Source organism: Eurytemora carolleeae, unplaced genomic scaffold (assembly GCF_000591075.1).
Source record: "Eurytemora carolleeae unplaced genomic scaffold, Eaff_2.0 scaffold14, whole genome shotgun sequence".
Taxonomy (NCBI): Eukaryota; Metazoa; Arthropoda; class Copepoda; order Calanoida; family Temoridae; genus Eurytemora; species Eurytemora carolleeae.
Window position 1 is genome coordinate 114,221 of NW_019396079.1, and position 22,709 is coordinate 136,929.

At 32.7% G+C, this 22,709-nt stretch overlaps 1 protein-coding gene across 1 annotated transcript; it reads left to right on the plus strand.

Annotated features, from left to right (window-relative positions):
* Nucleotides 1-365: 365 nt before the first annotated feature.
* On the plus strand, nucleotides 366-22,391 carry LOC111715462 (uncharacterized). The gene is made up of 29 exons (XM_023490789.1): nucleotides 366-521; nucleotides 1,619-1,840; nucleotides 2,925-3,030; nucleotides 3,536-3,627; nucleotides 4,987-5,053; nucleotides 5,253-5,293; nucleotides 5,597-5,644; nucleotides 6,919-6,969; nucleotides 7,042-7,108; nucleotides 7,927-8,084; nucleotides 8,462-8,572; nucleotides 8,931-9,044; nucleotides 9,929-10,070; nucleotides 11,647-11,748; nucleotides 12,045-12,099; nucleotides 12,494-12,579; nucleotides 13,908-13,990; nucleotides 14,980-15,049; nucleotides 15,253-15,347; nucleotides 15,617-15,710; nucleotides 16,041-16,274; nucleotides 16,936-17,008; nucleotides 17,537-17,604; nucleotides 17,679-17,700; nucleotides 17,853-17,916; nucleotides 18,012-18,058; nucleotides 18,531-18,691; nucleotides 20,896-21,313; nucleotides 21,437-22,391. The coding sequence occupies exons 1-29, from the start codon at nucleotides 403-405 to the stop codon at nucleotides 21,772-21,774; spliced, it is 3,348 nt and encodes a 1,115-aa protein (XP_023346557.1). The 5' UTR covers nucleotides 366-402; the 3' UTR covers nucleotides 21,775-22,391.
* The last annotated feature ends 318 nt before the right edge of the window (nucleotides 22,392-22,709 follow it).

The window sequence follows — 22,709 nt, forward strand, 5'->3', positions numbered from 1 at the left end:
AAGCCAATTTCCTTATATTTGTTGTAGTTTTATCATATGTGTCTTCCTGTGTGTGTGATAGATAGATAGATAGAGAGATAGATAGATGGAAAACACAACATAACAATGATAAGCTACCTGCTATTTCCTCTTCATGCAGGTAAATATTGGGGGAATCAAGGGGGCCGGAGTTTTGTAGAAAAATATTTTAAAAAATATTTCAAATAACATTATAAACAGATAAACATTTTTTTGATTGACCTGAAACATTAGTTTTGAAATCGCTTTAATTTTTATAAAACTTATAATTTGAATCTACAAAACCTCCCCCCCTCATGATTAGGCATAGTGCCTGAAAGGCAAGGCAGGTAATGAAACCGCGACTGTGACGTAATTGAACCAGTTCAAAACTATGGTCTGACAATGCTAGTGTCGTTCCTTTCTGTTTTTGCAATTATTTTTAGTTTTGCAACGTGCCAAAATGATCCAAATACTGCCAATAGTTCGCAAAATTTCGAGGACCAAGGGGCGGCTGTGCGAAGGTATAAATGTGATGTGAAAAGTTGGAATTTATGTTAAAAACTTTAAGGTCAAATTTGAAAAATCTAGTGATCCATAATAACAAAGGGTTATTATACTCATTTTTGAGGGGTGGGGAGAGAGAAGGGAGTAAAGGGGAGGAGGAGTCTTCTGTTTCAGCAAAATTGAGCACAGATTCTAAAAGTAGTATTAATGAATGCTGTCTAATAAAAACACCTGTCAAAATTGCAATTAATGTCTCACTTCAGTGCTTGGGCAGTATCTTCATGTACTTGTCAATTAAACCATGAAGAGATTTAATGATATAACAAATTTAACCAAAAGCCACAAGTGCAGGTTTTGGGAAAAACTAGACTTCATGATGTTGAAACATTTATGTTTCTATCCAATACAAAAACTTGTAAAATGTTTTATGTATGTATTTCAATTTATGTCGTAAAGTGCAATTTCCCAACTTTTGAACAAAATTATTATATTATTGAATCCCTGATATTTATATTGAAAGTATGAATCTGTAAAATATATATATAGCAACCCTATAGATCAAATGTAAAAATCTACCCTAGAGATGCTATGTAACATATAGCAACTCTTTGTAACAAAGCTTCCCTGGATGAAAAGTAACATAGCAACCCTAGGGATGCAATTTAACAAAGCTACCCAATGTATGCAATGTAATAAAGCTACCATATGGATGCAATATAACAAAGCAACCCTGGAGATGCAATGCAATAAAGCTACCCAATATGATGCAATGTAACAAAGCTACCATATGGATGCAATTTAATAAAGCTACCATAGGCATGCAATGTAACAAAGCAACCCTAGAGATGCAATGCAATAAAGCTACCCAATATGATACAATGTAACAAAGCTACCATATGGATGCAATGTAATAAAGCTACCATAGGTATGCAATGTAACAAAGCAATCCTAGAGATGCAATGCAATAAAGCTACCCAATATGATGCAATGTGACACAGCTACCATATGGATGCAATGTAATAAAGCTACCATAGGTATGCAATGTAACAAAGCAACCCTAGAGATGCAATGCAATAAAGCTAACATATAGATGCAATGTAATAAATATTTTAAGACGATATCCAGATCGGACCTATGACCGCCCAGCCATCAGCGCGCAGATAGATCGTAGCGTGCCAATCGACGGAACTTTCCGAGAATATTTGGATACTGTTCCGGAAACCTATGGAGAACTGGTTCCTATTTCCTCCGGAACTCCAGAGTCGGTTCAAAGGTCGGCTCAGCAACCATTTCCGGTGAACCAGCAGGGCGGGTTCAGACAAAACCAGCAACAAAGGTAGAAATCTTAGATCTTAATGGGACTCTCCTGTCAACGTGATTTTATCAGACCCACCAGAAAAGAAAGTTTCATGCCCAATTCACAATAATACTTTACACATTTATTTAGGAAATCAGGAAGATATTGTCGTTTTTCTAAAAAAGTGATAATATTCTCTTAATTACCTTCTTTGTCTCCGCGCTGCATATATTCGCAAACCATTATTAAAGAGAAAGTACATTTTGAAAAAAATCTTTTATCAGACGAAAGGTTAAAGGGCACTTTTGTGAATTGGACATGCTCATCTTTTATTTTAGGATCATTTGAAATCAAATGGGCAGTTCCCTTATCTATAAACCTGTCAATATGAATAAACAATTTTCCTTAATATTTCAACTTTTAAAGGGAGTGTTCGCGAAAAATGAAAGGGGGTTCAGGCTTACGGCAAAAGATAAGCGCTTTTGATCGCTACTAATCTTACTCTATCTGTTGCGTATATAAGGAGAAAATTGTAGTGTCCATACAAACTTAGAAAGTTGCAACATTCAACTCGGATTGTAATCAATTTAATTCCAAACCAAATCTTTCAAATATTACAAACAATAGTCATCGATAATTTTTCGGCGCATTCGTATACAGTTGATATTTCATAATATTTTTTATTTTTATGATAATATTGCATTAAAAAAAAATATTATGAAATATTAACTTTTTACGAATTCGTCGAAAAATAAACGATGACTATTGACTGCAATATCTGAATGATTTGTTTGGAATTAAATTGATTATTTTACGATCGAGTCGAACAAAAGCGCTTATTTTTCGCCGTAAGCCCATACCCTCTTTCATTTTTCGCGAACACTCCCTTTAAATGGATCGAAAATTTTTTTGTTTCTCAAATTCTCATACAAGAAATAAAAATCAACATTATTATTATCATTAACATTAATTTTATATAACACAAAAAATACTCTGTTATCCATTCATTGGTGGCATATTCTTAGTATTGAAATTAAAGCTAGAAGATAAATATTGTGTGGATAGATTGTGAAATCAATTGGAAAAATTAATTATTTAGATTTTATAAAATATTAATTTTCAGATCAGATGGAATTGTTTCAAGTACACAGGATATCAATGTAGACCCTGGTGAACTATTCCGACAGTACGCTGAGGACAGAAACCAGTTTGATAATAACAACAAACAGGAATATTCAGACATATTTTATAAAATTAACAATCAAGATATTAATTAACAAATAAATTTTTGTTAGTTATTATAGAACAAAGTTTTGAATTTATTTCTGTTCAGTTTTTATTAACAGTCCTTTTAAAATCAAAGGTTTGATTAATCTGCAATAGAGTTTAAAATATCCGTTACCAGCTTTTCAGAGGAAGTCTTTTTTATTCAAAGGAACGGAGTTTTTGCCAATAACTCTGATTTTCTTATCATTACATCTTTGCAACCCGATGTCGCAGAGTTTTGATATGTCAAACTATAAAGCCTGTTGGACTAATTAGTATAAATTTGAAATATTAAAGGTTCACCAAACCAGGTTGTGAAGATATATTGATTTCAAAATATATTGTAGCAAAAATTCAATTCCTTTGTTTAAAAATTAAAACCATCAAATCCTGGTTTCTTCTCTACCCCTGTACAATATTGATACGCATATTCTTTTTGATTAAATATATATGAATATGAATTATCAGGGTTCAAATATTGTGATACCCCCCCTGGCGCCCCCTGGTCGGGAGTACAGCAACCTCTCCCTTGTTACTTCTCCACAACCCTTTAATAACAGGTACTTCATGACTTTAATAACAGGTACTTCATGACTTTAATAACAGGTACTTCATGACTTTAATAACAGGTACTACATGACTTTAATAGCAGGTACTTCATGACTTTAATAACAGGTACTTCATGACTTGACTTTAATAACAGGTACTTCATGACTTTAATAACAGGTACTTCATGACTTTAATAACAGGTACTTCATGACTTTAATAACAGGTACTTCATGACTTTAATAACAGGTACTTCATGACTTTAATAGCAGGTACTTCATGACTTTAATATTAATAGCAGGTACTTCATGACTTTAATAACAGGTACTTCATGACTTTAATAACAGGTACTTCATGACTCGTACTGCAGTCCTTCTGCAACCAGAGAGATGAGATTTTAAAAGCTTAACCCCAAGTAAAACCCGGTCTTTGCGTCTGCTTAGACCCAAGTAAAGCTCAAGTCAAGACCCGGGTTTTTGATGGCCTTGAGTTTAGTAAAAACCAACCATCTTGGGGTTTTCTCTCTTTAAGGCTCGAGTCTTCAGCAGCTGGTGATCGTAAATTTCGTAAAATCCTTTATATTTGTACATTTAAAATCTAAGGACTTCTTTGTGGTGTCAAATTTTATTAAATATATAAAATAAACATACTATGAAAATAATGTATCTACATTAAGTTTGAATTATCGAAATTTACATCTCCTTGTCACAGCTGATCTGACGGCATTCTGTCTGCTACAGAGAGAAAGCTTGCTAAACAGTCTCTCATTGGGCGAATCAGAACCAATCCTGACTTGGGTTCTATCTAAGCCCGAGTTTGGGTTTTACTCGGGTTTAAGCTTTTAAAATCTCATCTCAGCTGTATCAAGGGTTCTCTATAAATTGTAAAAACGGGAAATATGAAAAACCGGAGCAATTGAAAAAATACACTGCAACCAGAAAAAAAGTAAAATTGGAAGACAAAATTTAGGCAATATTTAAGTGTATTTTATGGTGTTACAATAGAAGTAGTTTTGCAAGTAATTTATCTAATCACTTCACACAGGTCTACCGCTTTAGTAACTGTAAATTGGCAGTACAGTCCAAACTAGGACCGCAAAGGTTGGCCCAGCTCAGATATTCAAATGTTCACTTGTGGGATCTGACCTATAAACTAAAATGGGTCTGTTTACGCTGCACAAATGCTGTGTCTCATGTTTAATGGACTATTTCAAATCATAACTTCCTATTCCAAAGTTTTATGGTTATAACTGTTGCAGGATTTTTTTCTTAGAAAGATTCAAAATTTCTAGATTTCATTCTTACAAAAAGAACTCCACGGTGCGCCTTATTTCATGTCTTATTTTACGAAAAAAAATATATCTTATATTTCAGGCGTCCTGGACCCTCGACTCGAGATCCTTTTCTTGATCCAAACAGATACAATATACCAGAAACACAGGTAAAATACAATATAAAAGAAAACTGTTGGTTTAATTAAATAAACTAAATTAGGAACTTAAAAAGCTGTGGTTTGCAACTTCTAAAATTACAAAATTTAGACCTGCTTAAGTAATTAATCCTAGGGATTTAAGCACACACAAATATGTAAATTAAAATAATATTAAATTATTTTTGTTTTTATATTTTGTTTATTTTAGGATTCTCAAGGAGTAAGATTTGTTAACGGTCTTCCCTACAGGTAAATCCTTTTCTAGATTTAATAATCTTTTTTTCTTAAAATTGTCACGTTTTTTATTTTTTTTTAAACTATAGTTTAAAAAAACGTTTTTTAAAACTATACGTTTGATTACAAGCTTAAAGTTGTGTTTACAAACTGTAAGGGTTGTTTACAAACTAAGGTTTTTTTCACAAACTAATTTTGTTCACCTTTTAAAAGCTCGGGTTTACAAGCAGGCAAGGTCAGACAATATATAGTTTTCTATTGTAAAACTTATATTCTTTTATAAAAGGATAAACAATAATTAAAATTTTTTATGTTTAGAGAATCTACAAATATAAAGGATAAATATGGAAACCGTTACGATCCAAGGTAAAAATATTCAGATATTCATATTTTGAAACTAATTTGCCAAAAACTTGCAAATTTTTTTGCAAGTTTTTATTGTTTGCTCAGAGGAAATTGTTTTGTTTATAAATTGACATGAAGTTTCTTTAAAAATGTTAAAATCAACAAGTTTAAAAATATAAGCTAATATTAAACTTTTTAATACCATCCAATGGTCTTTTTAAGCGTAACCCCCCCCCCCCCATACTACTGAATGTTAACATTGTTCTGCAGCTTGTGAAAATCTATTTTTTCTTCGTAAAAACAACAAAGAAGAGTTAGAAACATTTCGCCGAAATATTAAATAAGGTTTTTTTTTCTAACAAAGGCCAAACTTTCTTTTTAAAATTGGGACTTTCCTATATTAGACCCTCATATCCCTCTCTGAAAGAAATGTTGACAATAAAATTTTAAGTACATTTTTCAGTCTTAAATTTTTTTTTAAGTTCAGAAAAACATTTATTTTAGAAAATAAGATAATTGGAAATTTAATATTTTTTCTTACAGTAGGTCTCAGGGGTGTAACAATCATCGCATCCTTTTGAAGGATCAAAAGTGCATAACCGTCCAAGATAAACTTTAGAATAAAATGATTTTTTTCTCGAATTTTTTTCTCTTTACATTTCTCAGACAAAGAATTCTTTTTTAATTATCGTAAATCAAATCATTATAACGTTACGTCAAATAATTTTTAATTATTTTCTTTAGAAAATTAATTTTCCAAGTTATCAACATTATCAAAAATGTGTTAATTAAAAAATAAACAAATCAATAAAACCAAAATTGGTAGAAAATCTTTTAATAAATAAAAAGCAAACAGTACAACCTCCACATATTTAAATTGTTTTTACAGTTAAACAACTAAAAAACTTAAATGATAAATATTTGAAAACAAAAAGTCCCAATAATGTTTAAACCACATTTTAAAATTGAAAAATAGGTTGAACTGGAGTGAATCTACCCAGAACTAGCTAAATTGTTGGTTCAAAAATGTGAAAAATGACAAGTTTAAGAAACATAAATCAAGTTGATGAAAATTCTTCTTGTTTACAGTCGTTCTTCACTTTGTTGACATAAAAAAATATTTTAAAATTCTAAATATAGGTTTTTTTTTCGAACAATTTTTTTCAAAATAATTTTTTGATCAAACATTTTTCCTAAGATCGTTTTTATTCAAACTTTTTTCTCTATTTTATTTCTTACAACTTTTTTTAAACAGATAAAACATTTTTATTCTAATGACATTTTTTTTTTTTTAGATATCACGCTATACCGGGAGAATATGATCCTGTAAATGACCCGAGATTTAGGTAAAAATAATTCATTATTTTTATGAATTAAAAACTTTTTTGTAACTTACTGCATTGTTTGTTTACATTTAGTGACCCGAGATTCCAGGATCCGAGAAATCTTCCAAAATATGATAATAATCAACATAATGTTCCTAAGGTAAATATTTACAGTAGGTACCAGAATAAGGTAGAATAACAGACCACTAAGCCCTCTGGGGAAGGGAAAACTATGATTTTCAGGGGAGATTCCGCCTCCCCCCCCCCCGAACAAATTCTTGAATACGCTCCCGAGCGCATATTGATTTATTTTAACACAGAAGTTCTAGAACCGAAGTGTGACGGATTTTAACATGTAAAATTTTTATTCATTTCTGTAAAACTAAAAATTTTGTTTCTCATATTTTAATTTATTGAATAAAGATGAAAACTGTCTACAATATATGTCCTTCTAAGGATGATAAGTTTTATGCGTTTTTCGTCTTGTAATTTTGATAAAAAATGATAAATGAAAAATTTATCAGACACCTCATCTGATCTCAAGAAGACGACCCGTAAGGCTGTAATTTGCCACAAATTATCATGTTTACTGGGGCACACTGTATTTGTAAAAAATATGCTGGATTATATTTTGATAGAATTGCATCTAAAGGGGAACCTAGTGTATTTTACTGTAACATAATAACTGTTGAAACGAGCAGTATTTAAATATAAATCCTCCAATTTAGGATTTTATGTGAAGCAGAACATTTGCTGTTACAGCCGTTAAAAATATATATTCTCCACATCAAATATTTGAATTTAGGATTTGAAAAGAAAACTTTATTTACATGAAATCATAAAAATTTGCGGTAAAATCAAAGGGATTGTTTACGTTATTTTTTCATGAACACTTCCTTTAAAATATGTGAACATTGCATTTACATTTTTTATTTAGATACATTATTCGTTTTAGATAATTTAATTATTAAATTACAGGATCGGTATGATTCTAAATATCGGTATTATGAACGGTTCCCTGAACGATTAAAGGATCGACTCCGAGATCCAAACTACGATCCAAGATGGGATCCAGACGAACCTCTAGCTCCAGGTGTACTAGGAGGCTGGTTGCCGGAGCTCCAGGGGGAGTGCAGGTAATATTAGACTTTTTACTTGTCCTAGCTTTAGTCCCAGTCCATGTCTTTCCTTGTACTTGTCATATCAACATTCTTAGTCCTTGTTCTTGTCCTTGCCCTAGTCTTAGTCCTAATCTTTTTCCTTGGCCTTCATTGGAATTTTCCCTTCCTTATCCCTTTTTACCCTTATTATTGTCCTTAATCTTGTCCTTGGCCCTCTCCTTATCTTTGTCCTTGTCATTGTTTTTGTCCTAGACCTAGTTCCTTGTCCTTGTCTAGATCCTAGTCCCAGTGCCTTGTCATTGTCTAGTTCCTAGTCCTTGTCATGTCCTAGTCCTATTCCTAGTTCCTTGTCCTAGTCTTGTTCCTTGTCCTTTGAACCTGTTTTATTTTAGACCTGGTTGTGAGAACCTAGAAAGAGATGTAACAGTGAACACTAATTATGGTCGTGTAAACGGTTTCTATGTTTATCTCTACGACAGCCCTAGAACTCCTTTATATGAAAGGTAGGTTTATATTACTGGGGAGTTTAAAAAGAATTAGACCGTAAACCTATCGAATTAATTTCATAATGTAGCCTCCCTTTTTCATCCCTGTACAATATACAGATCTTTTTATGAACAAGTATTTTTATAATCATTATGTTTTTCATTTTTGGAAAGGACTATTCACGTCAAACTAAAGTATATTGCGTAAATTGCGTAATATATAAATCTTAAATCAAAAAGTCAAAGGTCAAAAAGTTCTTCAAGTAATGTCGCATACATTTTACCTTCTCATTGGGTCTAGTTTGTAATGAATTCCTGCAGTTTTAAAAATAAATATTTTATGTTGAAACATAATCTGACTCTTGATATACGAAAGGCCTGGATACGCGCACACAGATAAGGTGAAGTTCAAGGTGTCCGTGTTCCTTGGGATACCCTATGCTCAACCTCCTACTGGAGAAGGTCGTCTTATGCCTCCTAGACCACACAGGTAACTTTCAGACAGACAGCGGCCGAAAAAAATATAAAAAACTTTTAAAAATATAAAAACATAAAAAAATATAAAAAACTTTTAAAAATATAAAAACATAAAAAAATATAAAAAACTTTAAAAAATATAAAAACTTCAAAAAATATGAAAACTAAAAAAAATATAAAAACTTAAAAAATATAAAAAACTTCAAAAAACATAAAAACTTTAAAAAATCTAAAAAACTTTAAAAAATAAAAAAACTTTAAAAAATATATAAAACTTTTAAAAATCTAAAAATCTTTAAAAAAAAACCTTTCAAGAAACCAAGATCAGGAGGAATTTGCAGCAAATTCAGTTGAAGTTTCCCAATGAAAGTTATACCAACTCAACCTGGGAATTTTAAACCAAACTAAGAACATTCCTGTGGTTTTACCGAGTTCCCCAATCAAAATTTCAGGCAAATGGGTCAAGTGGTTTATAAGTTATGATCGTACATCCAAAGAAAAAGGCAGACAAAAGGAATTTCCTGGAAATTCCTCCTGACTTTGGTTTCTTGGTTGGGAAAGAAGACTGCGTTCTGACGTCTTTTTGTTTCGTCAATGTACAGTACAGAAGTACTGGAGGATTTTCTATCTTTTTTGGTAGATTTTTTTCTATATCCTAACGAAATGAAAAAACCACCCTGTAGATGAAAAGGGATTAAATTCAAATTGAAAAAACGGAACGGATCTCGCCCTGGGTAGTTCAGGGAGGTATGCAACTTTTTAATCGCAATCTTTGAAAAACCTCTTGAAATTAAGTTGACAGTCCCTGTAAGAAAAATATTTTTTAAAGGATAAAAGCCTTTTTTATACTTTGTGTTTGCACTCTGACTGAATGATAAGAAATGTAGTGATGTTTAGAGGATGGCAGAGTTATGATGCTGTAGACTGGGCCCCTGTGTGCCCCCAACCTATCAAGTATGTGGGGGCGACAAAAAACAGCCCCCTCATGGACGAGGACTGTTTATATCTTAACGTTTTCACCCCGACTCATGAGAGTAAGGTAGGATTCATGATACAAGATACAGGATACAGGATACAGGATACAGGATACAGGATACAGGATACAGGATACAGGATACAGGATACAGGATACAGGATACAGGATACAGGATACAGGATACAGGATACATGATACAGGATACAGGATACAGGATACAGGATACAGGATACAGGATACAGGATACAGGATACAGGATGCAGGATACAGGATACAGGATACAGGATACATGATACAGGATACATGATACAGGATACAGGATACAGGATACAGGATACAGAATACAGGATACAGGATACAGAATACAGGATACAGAATACAGGAAACAGAATACAGGATACAGGATACAGGATACAGGATGCAGGATACAGGATACAGGATACAAGATACAGGATACAGGATACAGGATACAGGATACAGGATACAGGATACAGGATACAGGAAACAGAATACAGGATACAGGATACAGGATACAGGATACAGGATACAGGATACAGGATACAGGATACAGGATACAGGATACAGGATACCGTATACAAGATACAGGATACAGGATACAAGATACAGGATACAGAATACAGGATACAGGATACAGAATACAGGATACAGAATACAGGAAACAGAATACAGGATATAGGATACAGGATACAGGATACGGATACAGGATACAGGATACAGGATACAGGATACAGAACACATGATACACAATATGTACAAGATGCAGGAAACAGGATACAGGATACAGGATACAGGATATAGGGTACAGGATACAGGATACAGGATACAGGATACAGGATACAGGATACAGGATACAGGATACAGGATACAGGATACAGGATACAGGATACAGGATACAGGATACAGGATACAGGACACAGGATACAGGATACAGGATACAGGATAGAGAATACAGGATACAGGATACAGATTACAGGATACAGGATACAGGATACAGGATAGAGAATACAGGATACAGGATACAGAACACATGATACACAATATGTACAAGATGCAGGATACAAGATACAGGATACAGGATACAGGATACAGGATACAGGATACACAAAATGTAAAAGATGCAGGATACAGGAAGCACGATATAAGATAAACGCTACAAAATAAGAATACAAGAGAAGTTTTTTTAACCCAGACCCTACTGTATTTGAAACTAATAAATTCATAGAATCTCCCTTAGTTAGGAATACCAGAGAGCTAATTAAACTACAAACCCGGAGCAAGCTTTAATTCGACCTGGATAATACAGAGACACATAAATGCGGGGGGGGGGTTATTTTTTTCTTTAGATCTTTTAAGTGTTCTTACTGTAATATATCTAGTTGTCCCAACTGTATTATATCTAGGCGTCCCAACTTTAATATCTAGGTGTCCCAACTGTAATATATCTTGGTGTCCCAATTGTAACATTTCTAAGTGTTCCAAATGCAATATTTCTTGGTGTCCCAACTATAATATATCTAATTATCCCAATTGTAATATATCTATTGGTGTCCCCCAACTGTAATATATATAGGTGTCACAACTGTAATATTTCTAGGTGTCCCAACTGTAATATATCTAGGTGTCCCAACTGTTCCCTGTGATGATCTATATACACGGAGGAGAGTTCCAACACGGATCCGCTAATGAGTTTCCAGGACACCAGTTAGCCGCTAATGGACAGGTAATAAAGTATTTATGTATAGCGGATCCGCTAACGATTTTTAAAAACTAAAATTAGCCGCTAGAAGACAAAAAATGTCAAAAATATGTATGTCACTGTTTAGGGCTAAAAGTATATCTCAGTAAATAAAAATCCAAGGGTAAACCATGCGACACTTCAAAGTCGACTCTAAGTCTCGAAAATTAATGAAACTTTTCATAAGAGCCTGAATCTATGTGTAATATTCATTACAGACACATCGCAAATTGTGTTTATTTAATTTATATAATGATGATTTATTATTATATCATTTTAAGGTTGTAGTTGTAGCCATGAACTATAGACTTGGAGCTCTAGGCTTCCTCTCAACAGGTAATCTTATGGGGCTAATGGGAACACCCCCCCCCCCCCTAGATTATGAAATTATTATAGTTGTAAAGTCACTTTTTTCCAAAGGTTGCCATCACTCAAAAATCTATTAGAATTTTCCCAATTATTTAACCCAGTCTTGAAAATTGATGCCCTTTTATAGCAGTCTGGATTTTTACTGTTGATGTTGTAACTTAATAAAGCAATGTCATAGAAGAAATGGTTCCGTGGTTTAAGCAATCCCTGTACGTTAATGAAAACATATATTTGGGGTTTATGATTTTAGATTTGTTCATTGGTCAATGCAGAAATAAAATAAAACAAGTATAAAGACTTGTTTTTCTGGTTCTTCACGTATTTCTAAAAAAATATTCCCTTTTAAATTTTGTTTGTTGAGGTGACCATCACGCTCCTGGGAACTACGGACTCCTGGATATGGCAATGGCGGTCAAATGGGTTTATGATAATGTTTACGCTTTCCAGGTTAATATTATATGGATACAGGGTGAGAAAGAAAAAAGTTTGATTAGTGATGTCTCGTGCCAAATTATATCTTTATTTGTAAAATTCACATTTTTGACGTATTTAAAACTTTTTTTCATTTTTAGCTTATAGCTACAGTCTTAATTTTGTAAAGTTATTTTTTATTTTGCAAAAATACTATATATAAAAATACTATATATAAAAATACTATATATAAAAATACTATATATAAAAATACTATATATAAAAATTTCATGAAGTTAAAAAAATGTTTCACACTTTTTTCCTGTCAGGACAAGCATTGACGACTTTTCAAAGTATACAGTGCTCCCCAAAATAAAATGGTAAATGAAGATAGCTCCTCATAAATATACAGTGCTCCCCAAAACAAAATGGTAAATGATGATGACTTTTCACAAATAAAGAGTCTTGTAAAAAGATTGCAAACTAAAGAAAAGTCGTTTCATTTACCCTTTTATTTTGGGGAGCACTGTTTATTTATGAGAAGTTGTCTTCATTTACCATTTTATCATGTATAATTAAGGTGAAGAAAAAGCTATAATTCTTTTTATAACTCAAATAGACCATGAAAAAAATCACTCTCCTTCCCCCTCCCCCGCCCCCCTAACTATATTTTGGTTTATTTTCATATCCATTTTACACGTACTGCACCATATAAAAAAATAATCAGTGTAGTTGATTAAGCAAAATACACACGTCACAATCTAGCGTACTGCACCTAATAACAACAATGATCAGTGTAGTTGATTAAGCAATATACACACGTCACAATCTAGCGTACTGCATCTAATAACAACAATGATCAGTGTAGTTGATTAAGCAATATACACACGTCACAATCTAGCGTACTGCACCTAATAACAACAATGATCAGTGTAGTTGATTAAGCAATATACACACGTCACAATCTAGCGTGCGTATATTTTCCTCCATCTTGTCCTGACGGGCTTTTTTTTACTAACCCTGTATATAAAACCAGTAAATTTTTGTTAAATTATTCAATTGAAGTTCAATGTTGATTAATTTGAAAAGTTCTTATTAATTTTTAACATTATTAAAATTAATCAAAATTAAACGATTTAATGATAATTAATTCAAACTAAAATTCAAACAATAAATTACTAATTTTATAATTATCACAATAATGAGAGTTTTTTGATTCTTTGGAACTGTCACAACATAAAAAGTCAAATAGTCAAATGTAGTACTACGTTTATAATACGTATGCTTATATTGTTAAAAAAGTGATGTATCTATTATTAGAAGATTAGTTTTTAAGAACAATAATAATTATACTTCTACTACAGGGTGACCGTGAGAAGATAACAGTGTTTGGTCCTGAAGCTGGAGCAGCTAGTGCTGGTCTCCTAGCGGTCATGCCCAGGACTAGGTCAGCCAATAAACCATTTTTAAACTAAAAAGACGGATTAAAAAAATATAAATTTTTACATTATAATTGTATAGAATATATACTACAGTACAGAAGACACTCGGTAGACTGTACACTTTCACACTTCTTTTTTTGCTGTTAATGATTTTTTCTTAAAAAACTATCTTGGAACTTTAAAAAATGATGAAACACAATTTTAACGCGCCCTCTAAATAAATTAGTTGGATTGGAATATGGTTCGGCGTTTTATTAATGTTAATTGTATTTAGGAATATAGTTCGGCGTGTGATTAATGATAAATGTATTTAGGAATATGGTTCGGCGTGTGATTAATGATAAATGTATTTAGGAATATGGTTCGGCGTGTGATTAATGATAAATGTATTTAGGAATATTGTACGGCGTGTGATTAATGTTAAATGTATTTAGGAATATAGTTCGGCGTGTGATTAATGTTAATTGTATTTAGGAATATGGTTCGGCGTGTGATTAATGATAAATGTATTTAGGAATATGGTTCGGCGTGTGATTAATGATAAATGTATTTAGGAATATGGTTCGCCATGTGATTAATGATAAATGTATTTAGGAATATAGTTCGGCGTGTGATTAATGATACATGTATTTAGGAATATGGTTCGGCGTGTAATTAATGATAAATGTATTTAGGAATATGGTTCGCCATGTGATTAATGATAAATATATTTAGGAATATGGTTCGGCGTGTGATTAATGATAAATGTATTTAGGAATATAGTTTGGCGTGTGATTAATGATAAATGTATTTAGGAATATGGTTCGCCATGTGATTAATGATAAATGTATTTAGGAATATGGTTCGTCATGTGATTAATGATAAATGTATTTAGGAATATGGTTCGGCGTGTGATTAATGATAAATGTATTTAGAAATGTGGTTCGCCATGTGATTAATGATAAATGTATTTAGGAATATGGTTCTGCGTGTGATTAATGAGAAATGTATTTAGAAATATGGTTCGGCGTGTGATTGCTATAAGTGGATCTCCACTGGCTGATTGGGCAGTTTTTAACGACAAGGTTTATCAATAAATTATTATTTTCATCATGATTAACATTATCGTTATTTTCAAAACGTTTGTTCACGTAAGCATTGATTCGAAAATTTTCCGCTTAGTTTTAACTTTTAATGTAGTTATTGTTTTTTATTTCTTATGAACATCTTTTTTTTTGCAAAAGTTAACTGTTTTTTTTTTCATTTAAATTTTGTTTGTTAAATCTAGTTCCGAGCGATGAACAACAGTTTAGTGTACGGTGAGAGGATTGGTTGCACTATTGTAGAATCTTGGAGATTAGTTGACTGTGTTAAACGTGGCAGGTCAGTCAGCTCACGGGGTTTCTGAAACAACTTTGCGCCGTTATATTGTCTCCTTTAGCTTAATTCCATCTAATACGGTTCAATTTGTCCAAACATGCAAAACAAATTAATTGAATTTTTTAACTGATGATAAAAAGCTGCAAAGAAAAACCATATCATTGAACGAAAAAATGGGTTTTGTCCATAAAACGAATCTAACTGGCAAGTTCCTAGATGTTTGCTTTTATATATATTAAATTTCTAAATTTTTTTTAATACCAATAATATAGGTCCGTACAAGAGTTGGCTCATATAGAGTTCAAACCTGAAATTGGAACCTGGCCCTGGGCTCCTGTAGTACAGAAAAATATATCTTTACCAGAGGTAGTTATAATGATAGTTATAATAATAATAATAATATACTCTCGTGGATTTATCGGTTCTGTCAATATTTCAGAAAACTGTGACTTTCGATCATACTTTCGACCCCTTATACATAATTATATAACCTTGTTCTTAATACTTCTTGGTCTGTACACACGTTTTGATTTAAGAAGTATAAAATAAACAAATCCGCAGGTTTAAAGATTGCTCAATTATAGACCACGTTTGATTTCAAATGAAAGAAACCGAATGCTTCTGACTCTGGTTATTCCGGCCGGTGACTATGTATATAAACGCTCGAACCCGTTGACTGACTTGCCTTAAATGTTGAATGGGGAACGCGTGAGAACCACGGGAATGTTCTTAGCCTGGATACAAATGTTTGCCGAACCAACTTCATTTTTTAAGATTTTAGGGCCAAGCTGGGTTCACAAGCCAGCCAGTTATGCATACAATTTTAGACCGGCTGCTGCAATCTTAATATCTATTTCTTGTTCAGGCTCTGCTCGGGATGATGCAAGTTATATGCTTTACAATAATAAATCTATAGCTCCTGATTACGAGGTTTGTACAAAGCCACCTAGATTAGGGTTTCCATTCGGAAATCCGTTTCGCGGAATTGCGAGCATGTAAAATCTACTTACGTTGGAAACCCTACATAGAATCCTTGGCAAAATGGTTAATACACAACAAACCAACATTTGCCATCAGAATATTTTAAATATTGTTTTTACGTACCTTGATAAACCATTGTTTTTGGTTACTCTTACTCTATTTTATCTATTTTGTTTTCAAATGGTGCTTCAAGACCTATAGAAGTCATCGAATCTGAAATAGCAAAGCAACTTATTAAGCCTAAGTTTTAACAAATACTCTTAGCATAATTTACACTTTGCAAAAATTGTCGATTTTTGAGCATTTAGATTTTTTTAATAATAGAACAAATTATAATTCAGAAACAAGAATTCTGACAGTAGTTGCCGAAATTCAAATACGGGACCAGACTTATAAATAACGAGAAGAGAAGTAGTTGAACTACGTAGATAAAGTTACACCACTCTTCTTGAACTTGAACCGGTGCACAGGAGAAGTGGTTCAACTTCTTCGCACTATTAACTAATTCTGGTCCCTCAAAAACAAAAGAAGTATTTATATATCAAATATGAACTAAATCAGAATAGCAATTGGTAAACATACAAAAATAATGATAAAAAAATGTTTTTAGGTCACCTGGGACTTTTTTGACACGATGGTTCGCGATCACATTAACCAGTACAATTACACGCTAAACCCTATAGGAACGATTTCAATCATTTCTCAAGAATTACAATTTGTGTCTTAACATAAACATTTTATTGTACACAGTAAAAATGGTTTGAATTTATGAATATTTCATTATGGAAAATTTAGAATCTAAAAACCGTTTTTTAGACATATTTTTCAAATAAAGGAGTTTTTGCCACAAACAATCAATTCTTTTAGATAAAATTATGATAGTTTGAAATATCAGGTTGCAAGGATAGGTTAGAAAATCAGAATTTTTGGCTAAAACTCAGTTCTTTTGTTTAATACCTAAATACGCAGTAATATGATTTTAAAATGACCAAATTATAGTACCTCCAAATTTCAGTTAAATTTTCTGTCACGAAAATTCAAAAAATCTTGAAAAACATTCAAGCTTGATATAATTTTTTTAATTCCTAAGAAATGTTAATTTGCAAATCTACAGTCAGTGCCACATTCAAAGATAAATGGTTAACAATATGTTAACTTAAAAAATTCAAACATACACTTAGAGCCAAATATAATTGAAATTTTTGGTTCAGGTATTTTTAACGCAATAAAATACATGTATACCTACTACCCAGACCCAAACAATAGAACTCATATCAGGTAAAAAAAAACATTAAAAAGTTTTTTTGGATCATTTTTTTAAATATTTTTTTTAAAGATAATTTTTGAAATAAGAATAAGGGGGGGGGGATCATGGGTTGACTTTTTTTCCCAAGAAATATAACCTTGTTTATTGATTTTTTCTTGTAAACAAAAAAGTTTTTGATTCTGAAAATTATTTCAATATTGTTTTTAGTTCCTAACAATTTTTAGAAACTAAATAAAAAACTTTTAACTAAAACTTTTTAGGAGAAATTCAGAAATTTTTGGCGGTTAATACCACTGAGAATTCTACAACTCTATGGAACTATAGGTAACAAAAGTTAAGAAAATAAAACAGGGGCAATTTTTTTTTGTAAAACGAGGAGAATCTTTTTTTACAGTCTCGACATTTTGTTAATATTTTAGGCAAAGAGAGTGCGCTTTTTGGACAGAATACCTTCCCTCTGTAATAGGTAAGATACAAATATATAATAAATATAATATACTAGCCTTAGAGGGCGCTTCGCACCCATCTTCTAAATTAATTGTGAACATGTTCTCTTTGTGTACATCGTAAAACAAAACAAAAATATTTCGCGGATTTTCACAAAAAATTTCGTGGATTTTCAAAATTTTTAAAAATTTAATGAAGATCGAATTTTGATGGAGACAAATATTTGAAATTTTGATTTTTCATAAACCTTCCCTGGGGTCCCTAGATGTCCCACAAAAAATTTGGGCCCGATCGGTTCAGCCGTTTTGACGTTTATTGGATACAAACAAACAGACAAACAGACAAACAAACAGACAGACAAGCCAAATTTATAGATATATAACCCCTACCTACACCCCTAGAGAACTGTATAAATATATAAATAATATTAAGGATATATAACCCCTTCCTACACCCCTAGAGAACTGTATAAACATATAAATAATATTAAGGATATATAACCCCTACCTACCCCCCTACTACTGAGTTTTGGTGGGAACCTGAATCTCCTCTGCAGATTGCTTTCTGGTCTATGTCTTCAGTTTGTTTGTTTTTACTCGCTCTGCTCGTGATCGCCTGCCTACTCTGGAGGAATGCTAGACGGATTGCTAAGGTACATTTATTATATTTTAAAAAAGGGTTACCCAGAAAGAATGAGACTTCAGATACGACTGCATGCAGAATTTATACTGAATTTTTCCTTATATTTTTGATTCCCTGCAACTATAAACTTGTTTCGTACTTTTCCTTGTCCTTAGATTTAAAGAGTTTTAGGTCGTCTTTAGCATCTCATCCTTTATGGGCAACCATATTCTTCACCATCAGTTTTCCATGTGTCAACTGGTTTTCAACCAGCTGTCTCCGACCCCCCCCTTGTCCCCTTCTTTTTCATTTCTCCTCGTTTTCCCCTGTGATCAATAAATTCAGATTATATTTGTTTATTTTAAAATAAATATTTTAAAATTTTAAAGGGACTGAAAGCTTATTTTCAAGTGACCTTTCATTTAAAGAGGGTTCTCTTTTAGCCTTTGACTAAGGAGGATAGAGGAGATAAAAGGGAACCGTAATGAATCGGGGAGGGTGATAAAGTTACTTAATCACCCTAAAGCAGGGTGATTAAGTAACTTTATCGACGATGCCCCTTTTTTAATGAAAGTTCATTTGGAATGACGCTTACAGTCCCTTTAAGAAGTAAATTTCTAGTCAAGTTTTATTTATTTCTAGATGTGTATTAACAACAGTTAAATTTATTTAACAAATCTAACAAGAAACTGATTAAAGGAAGTTTTTTTTTCAAATTATAAAAGGGGGATAAGGAAGAACATTATTATAAAGTTGATTGGTACCGTTTACATCTTCTAATTGATATTCATTGTATAACAATAACAAAGGAATTGAGTATTTGCCACAAACTCAAATGTTCGAATCCCTTTATCTTTGCAATCTATGGGTGTAAACTGTTGTTATTTCAAACCTAGACATTGGGTTTCAAATAGGGTTTCCATTCGCACAACTTTTGCGCAATTTTTTGCGGAACGAAAAGCAAAATTTTTCTTTCTTTGCGCATCAGTTTTGCGCGAAAAAACAACAATTTGCGCAATCATTCCTAAAAGTCATTTTGTGCAAAATTGCTCTATTCCGCTTTTGCGAGACTCAAGTTTTGCGCAATTCCGCAACTAGAGTTTTGCGCAATTCCGCAATTTCGTAAAAATCAAACGGTTGGTGACGGTGTGTGTTTCTTAGAATTCAATTCTGGAAAAATCTTGTTTTGGAATGTCTTCCTATTGGTCCCTTTTACATAATTGACCAATGACAGTTAAAAAGAGTTCAAATCCCACAATTTTCTCGAAAATTTTAGTTTTGGGCATGCATATTTCCTAAAAGTGGATTCTTCAGGCATTGGTTACTTTCTTGCATTATTTTATATGACATTAAAAAGATTTCAGAAATTTGATTAAAAAAAATTAAGAATATAATTCATACTTGATTAGGCAAAGCTTTTAAGGGTCACTTGAAATTATTTAATAGGATTAAAATATTGCCAAGTTTCACACTCTCTAATTTCTATTTTATTAATTTTGGTCCCTTAATTAAAACTTTTTGTAACTGGAAGTAACCAATTGAGTGTAGTATAATCGTTATCATACTTGTATGTTAATATTTTTCTCATGTATGGAATAAATCTTCAGTTGTTTAATTCTAAGCTTAGAATATCAATTTTTGACAATTTGCCTAAAAAGTTACATCTTGCGTAAAACTTGCGGTTTTGCGCAAATTGCGCAAAACAAATTGCGCAAAACTAAAATTTCGTTTCATTCGCAACTTTCGCAAAAAATATTCCCGATTTTGCGCAAATTGCGCAAAAAAAGAGCGCAAAACCGCGCAAAACTCATTGCGTTTCATGCGCAAAAATAGCGCATAAGTTCTCAAAAAAAAATTTGCGCGAAAATAGCGCAAATTTTGCGCAAAAGATTTAGCCATTTCGTGGAAACCCTAGTTTCAAATTTATAGGGATTAGAAAATTTGAGCCTTTACCGCACTATAACATCAAAAAAGATTTTTACCCGGGCGACGCAACGGTGCAGTCTTACTGCCAATTGTTTTGGCAAAGCAAAAAACGTGGTTTCTCGTGCATTCCTTTTAAGGATAGGTTTTTTTCATTAATCTGTAAACTTACCTGCACTAACAACAATAATATTCTAATTACAGTTTACCGTACTGTACTATATCTCCTTATAAAATACAAATCAAGATTAAATATAATTTAAAAAACGCAAATATTGAAGAAAAAAACTGATATTTATAATTTCTGTTTAGCACCGTTATTTTGATGGCGGAAGCATGAAAAATTTCCCGGCAGATTTTGATCATCTTGTGGACGATTACAACAAGGAGGTTTCTCCAACATTAAGCAGACGAACCACAAGAACCAACACAGAGGGAGGGGGAGGTATCCCCCTAGGGGGTATGCAACATTCCCCCTCCCTCCACTCATTGGGGGTTCTTGGTCTCCGTCCTGTTCCCCCTCCTGTACCTGAACATGGAGCCCCCTCAGGACCTCCATCCATAGCCCCATCTTTAGCCCCCACCATGATGATGAAGTCCCTGCCCCCAACCCCTGCCTTGTCCCAGCGTGGACTCCTCCAAGGAGAGATTACCCCCAATATGTCCCAGCGTGGACTGGTTGTAGGACCTGGAGAGACCCCTAATGGAGCTGGACCTTTTGTTAATGCAGGTCAGGAATCCTCAAAGAAAATGATAGAAATAAAATAAAATTTGAGTAGAAATAACGCTAACTACTCTTTATTTTTCTTGGTTTGTAAAAATTAAGGTAAAATGATAAAAATGTATTTTTTAGGTTTACACAATACAAGCGATGATTCTATTCTTACAAATCAAAGTGGAAATATTATAGTGGATCCCCGAGGAATGGATCCACGTAGTAGTAGTAGAATTCAACCTAGTCTTGAATCCCTAGGAGGATCCAGGTATATGGAGCCGGTCAACCGATCCAATGAACCTCAACCTATGGGACTCCCACGCAGCCATGTTAAACTTATGCCCGGGCGCATGAGCTCATTAAGCCAAAATAGCGCCCCGGCCGCACCGCAGCAGCAAAGACAAAATAATCCGTCCTCCAGACCTCAGAGTAGGGCGGGCGGTCGCAACAATGGCATTCCTTTCACTGCAGTTTAAAAGGGCGCGATGGCGCAGTCAAGTTCAAGTTAGCATTATCTGTAAATATAATTTAGTTTATAAAACGTATTTCGAAAATGGCTCTAAGACTTTTAAGAAATGGAACCTAGGATAAAGGTTAAAATGGAACCTAGGATAAAGGTTAAAACTGCCCCAAAAGAATATATTTTTTCCAATGCCTTTTGTAGTTGTATGCTCATAAACCAATAATACTCTCATTTTATCATTTAAAAATTCAAGAAACATGGCACAAAAATTAATGTGATGAATTCACTCATATCTTCTGTATATATAAAAACTCATTTCTTCATTCATGTAACATTTGTATATCCTTTTAAAATCATGTAACATTTGTATATGCATTTAACATGTAAAAAGTACAAATTTCTATTGTTTTGCTAATTGTGACGTATTTGATAGGTAACCTGTAATTTCTGTAAAAGTTTGAGAGCTCAAATCATGAAAAAATCACAATTTTTTTTCCAAGGAAATAACTTTAAAGATCTCAGTGAGCATGCAATGAACACACATGTTATGAAATAGACAAATAAAATATTATTGAATGACATTTTAATCGAATATTTTCTATGTAATGAAATATATATGATTGATACACAGATATAGTTTGCTCTACAGGGTGTCCCAATAAACATGGGAATTAAGTGACGACTTCTATATTGTCTTTGATCCATGCGGCATTTTTCATGAAAACAATTATTGCAGTACTCAAGTATAAACATCTAATCTCGCCTGGTCTTGAGATTTGCAAAATGTGATCTACCATTTTTGTATCTTTAAAATTGACGGAGATATTGCAAAATTTCAATTTTTTTAAAACCGTGTTAAAGGGAGTGTTCGCGAAAAATGAAAGGGGATATAGGCTTACGGCAAAAAAGCTTTTATCGCTACTAATCTTACTTCTTTCTGTTGCGTCT

Excerpts from the sequence above, each read along its gene's own strand:
- LOC111715462 (XM_023490789.1), top strand. The coding sequence starts at position 403 with ATGCTAGTGTCGTTCCTTTCTGTTTTTGCAATTATTTTTAGTTTTGCA. Across the intron at positions 15,711-16,040 it reads AAAATATATCTTTACCAGAG|AATGGGGAACGCGTGAGAAC; the intron begins GTAGTTATAATG and ends CCTTAAATGTTG. Across the intron at positions 18,692-20,895 it reads ATGCTAGACGGATTGCTAAG|CACCGTTATTTTGATGGCGG; the intron begins GTACATTTATTA and ends ATTTCTGTTTAG.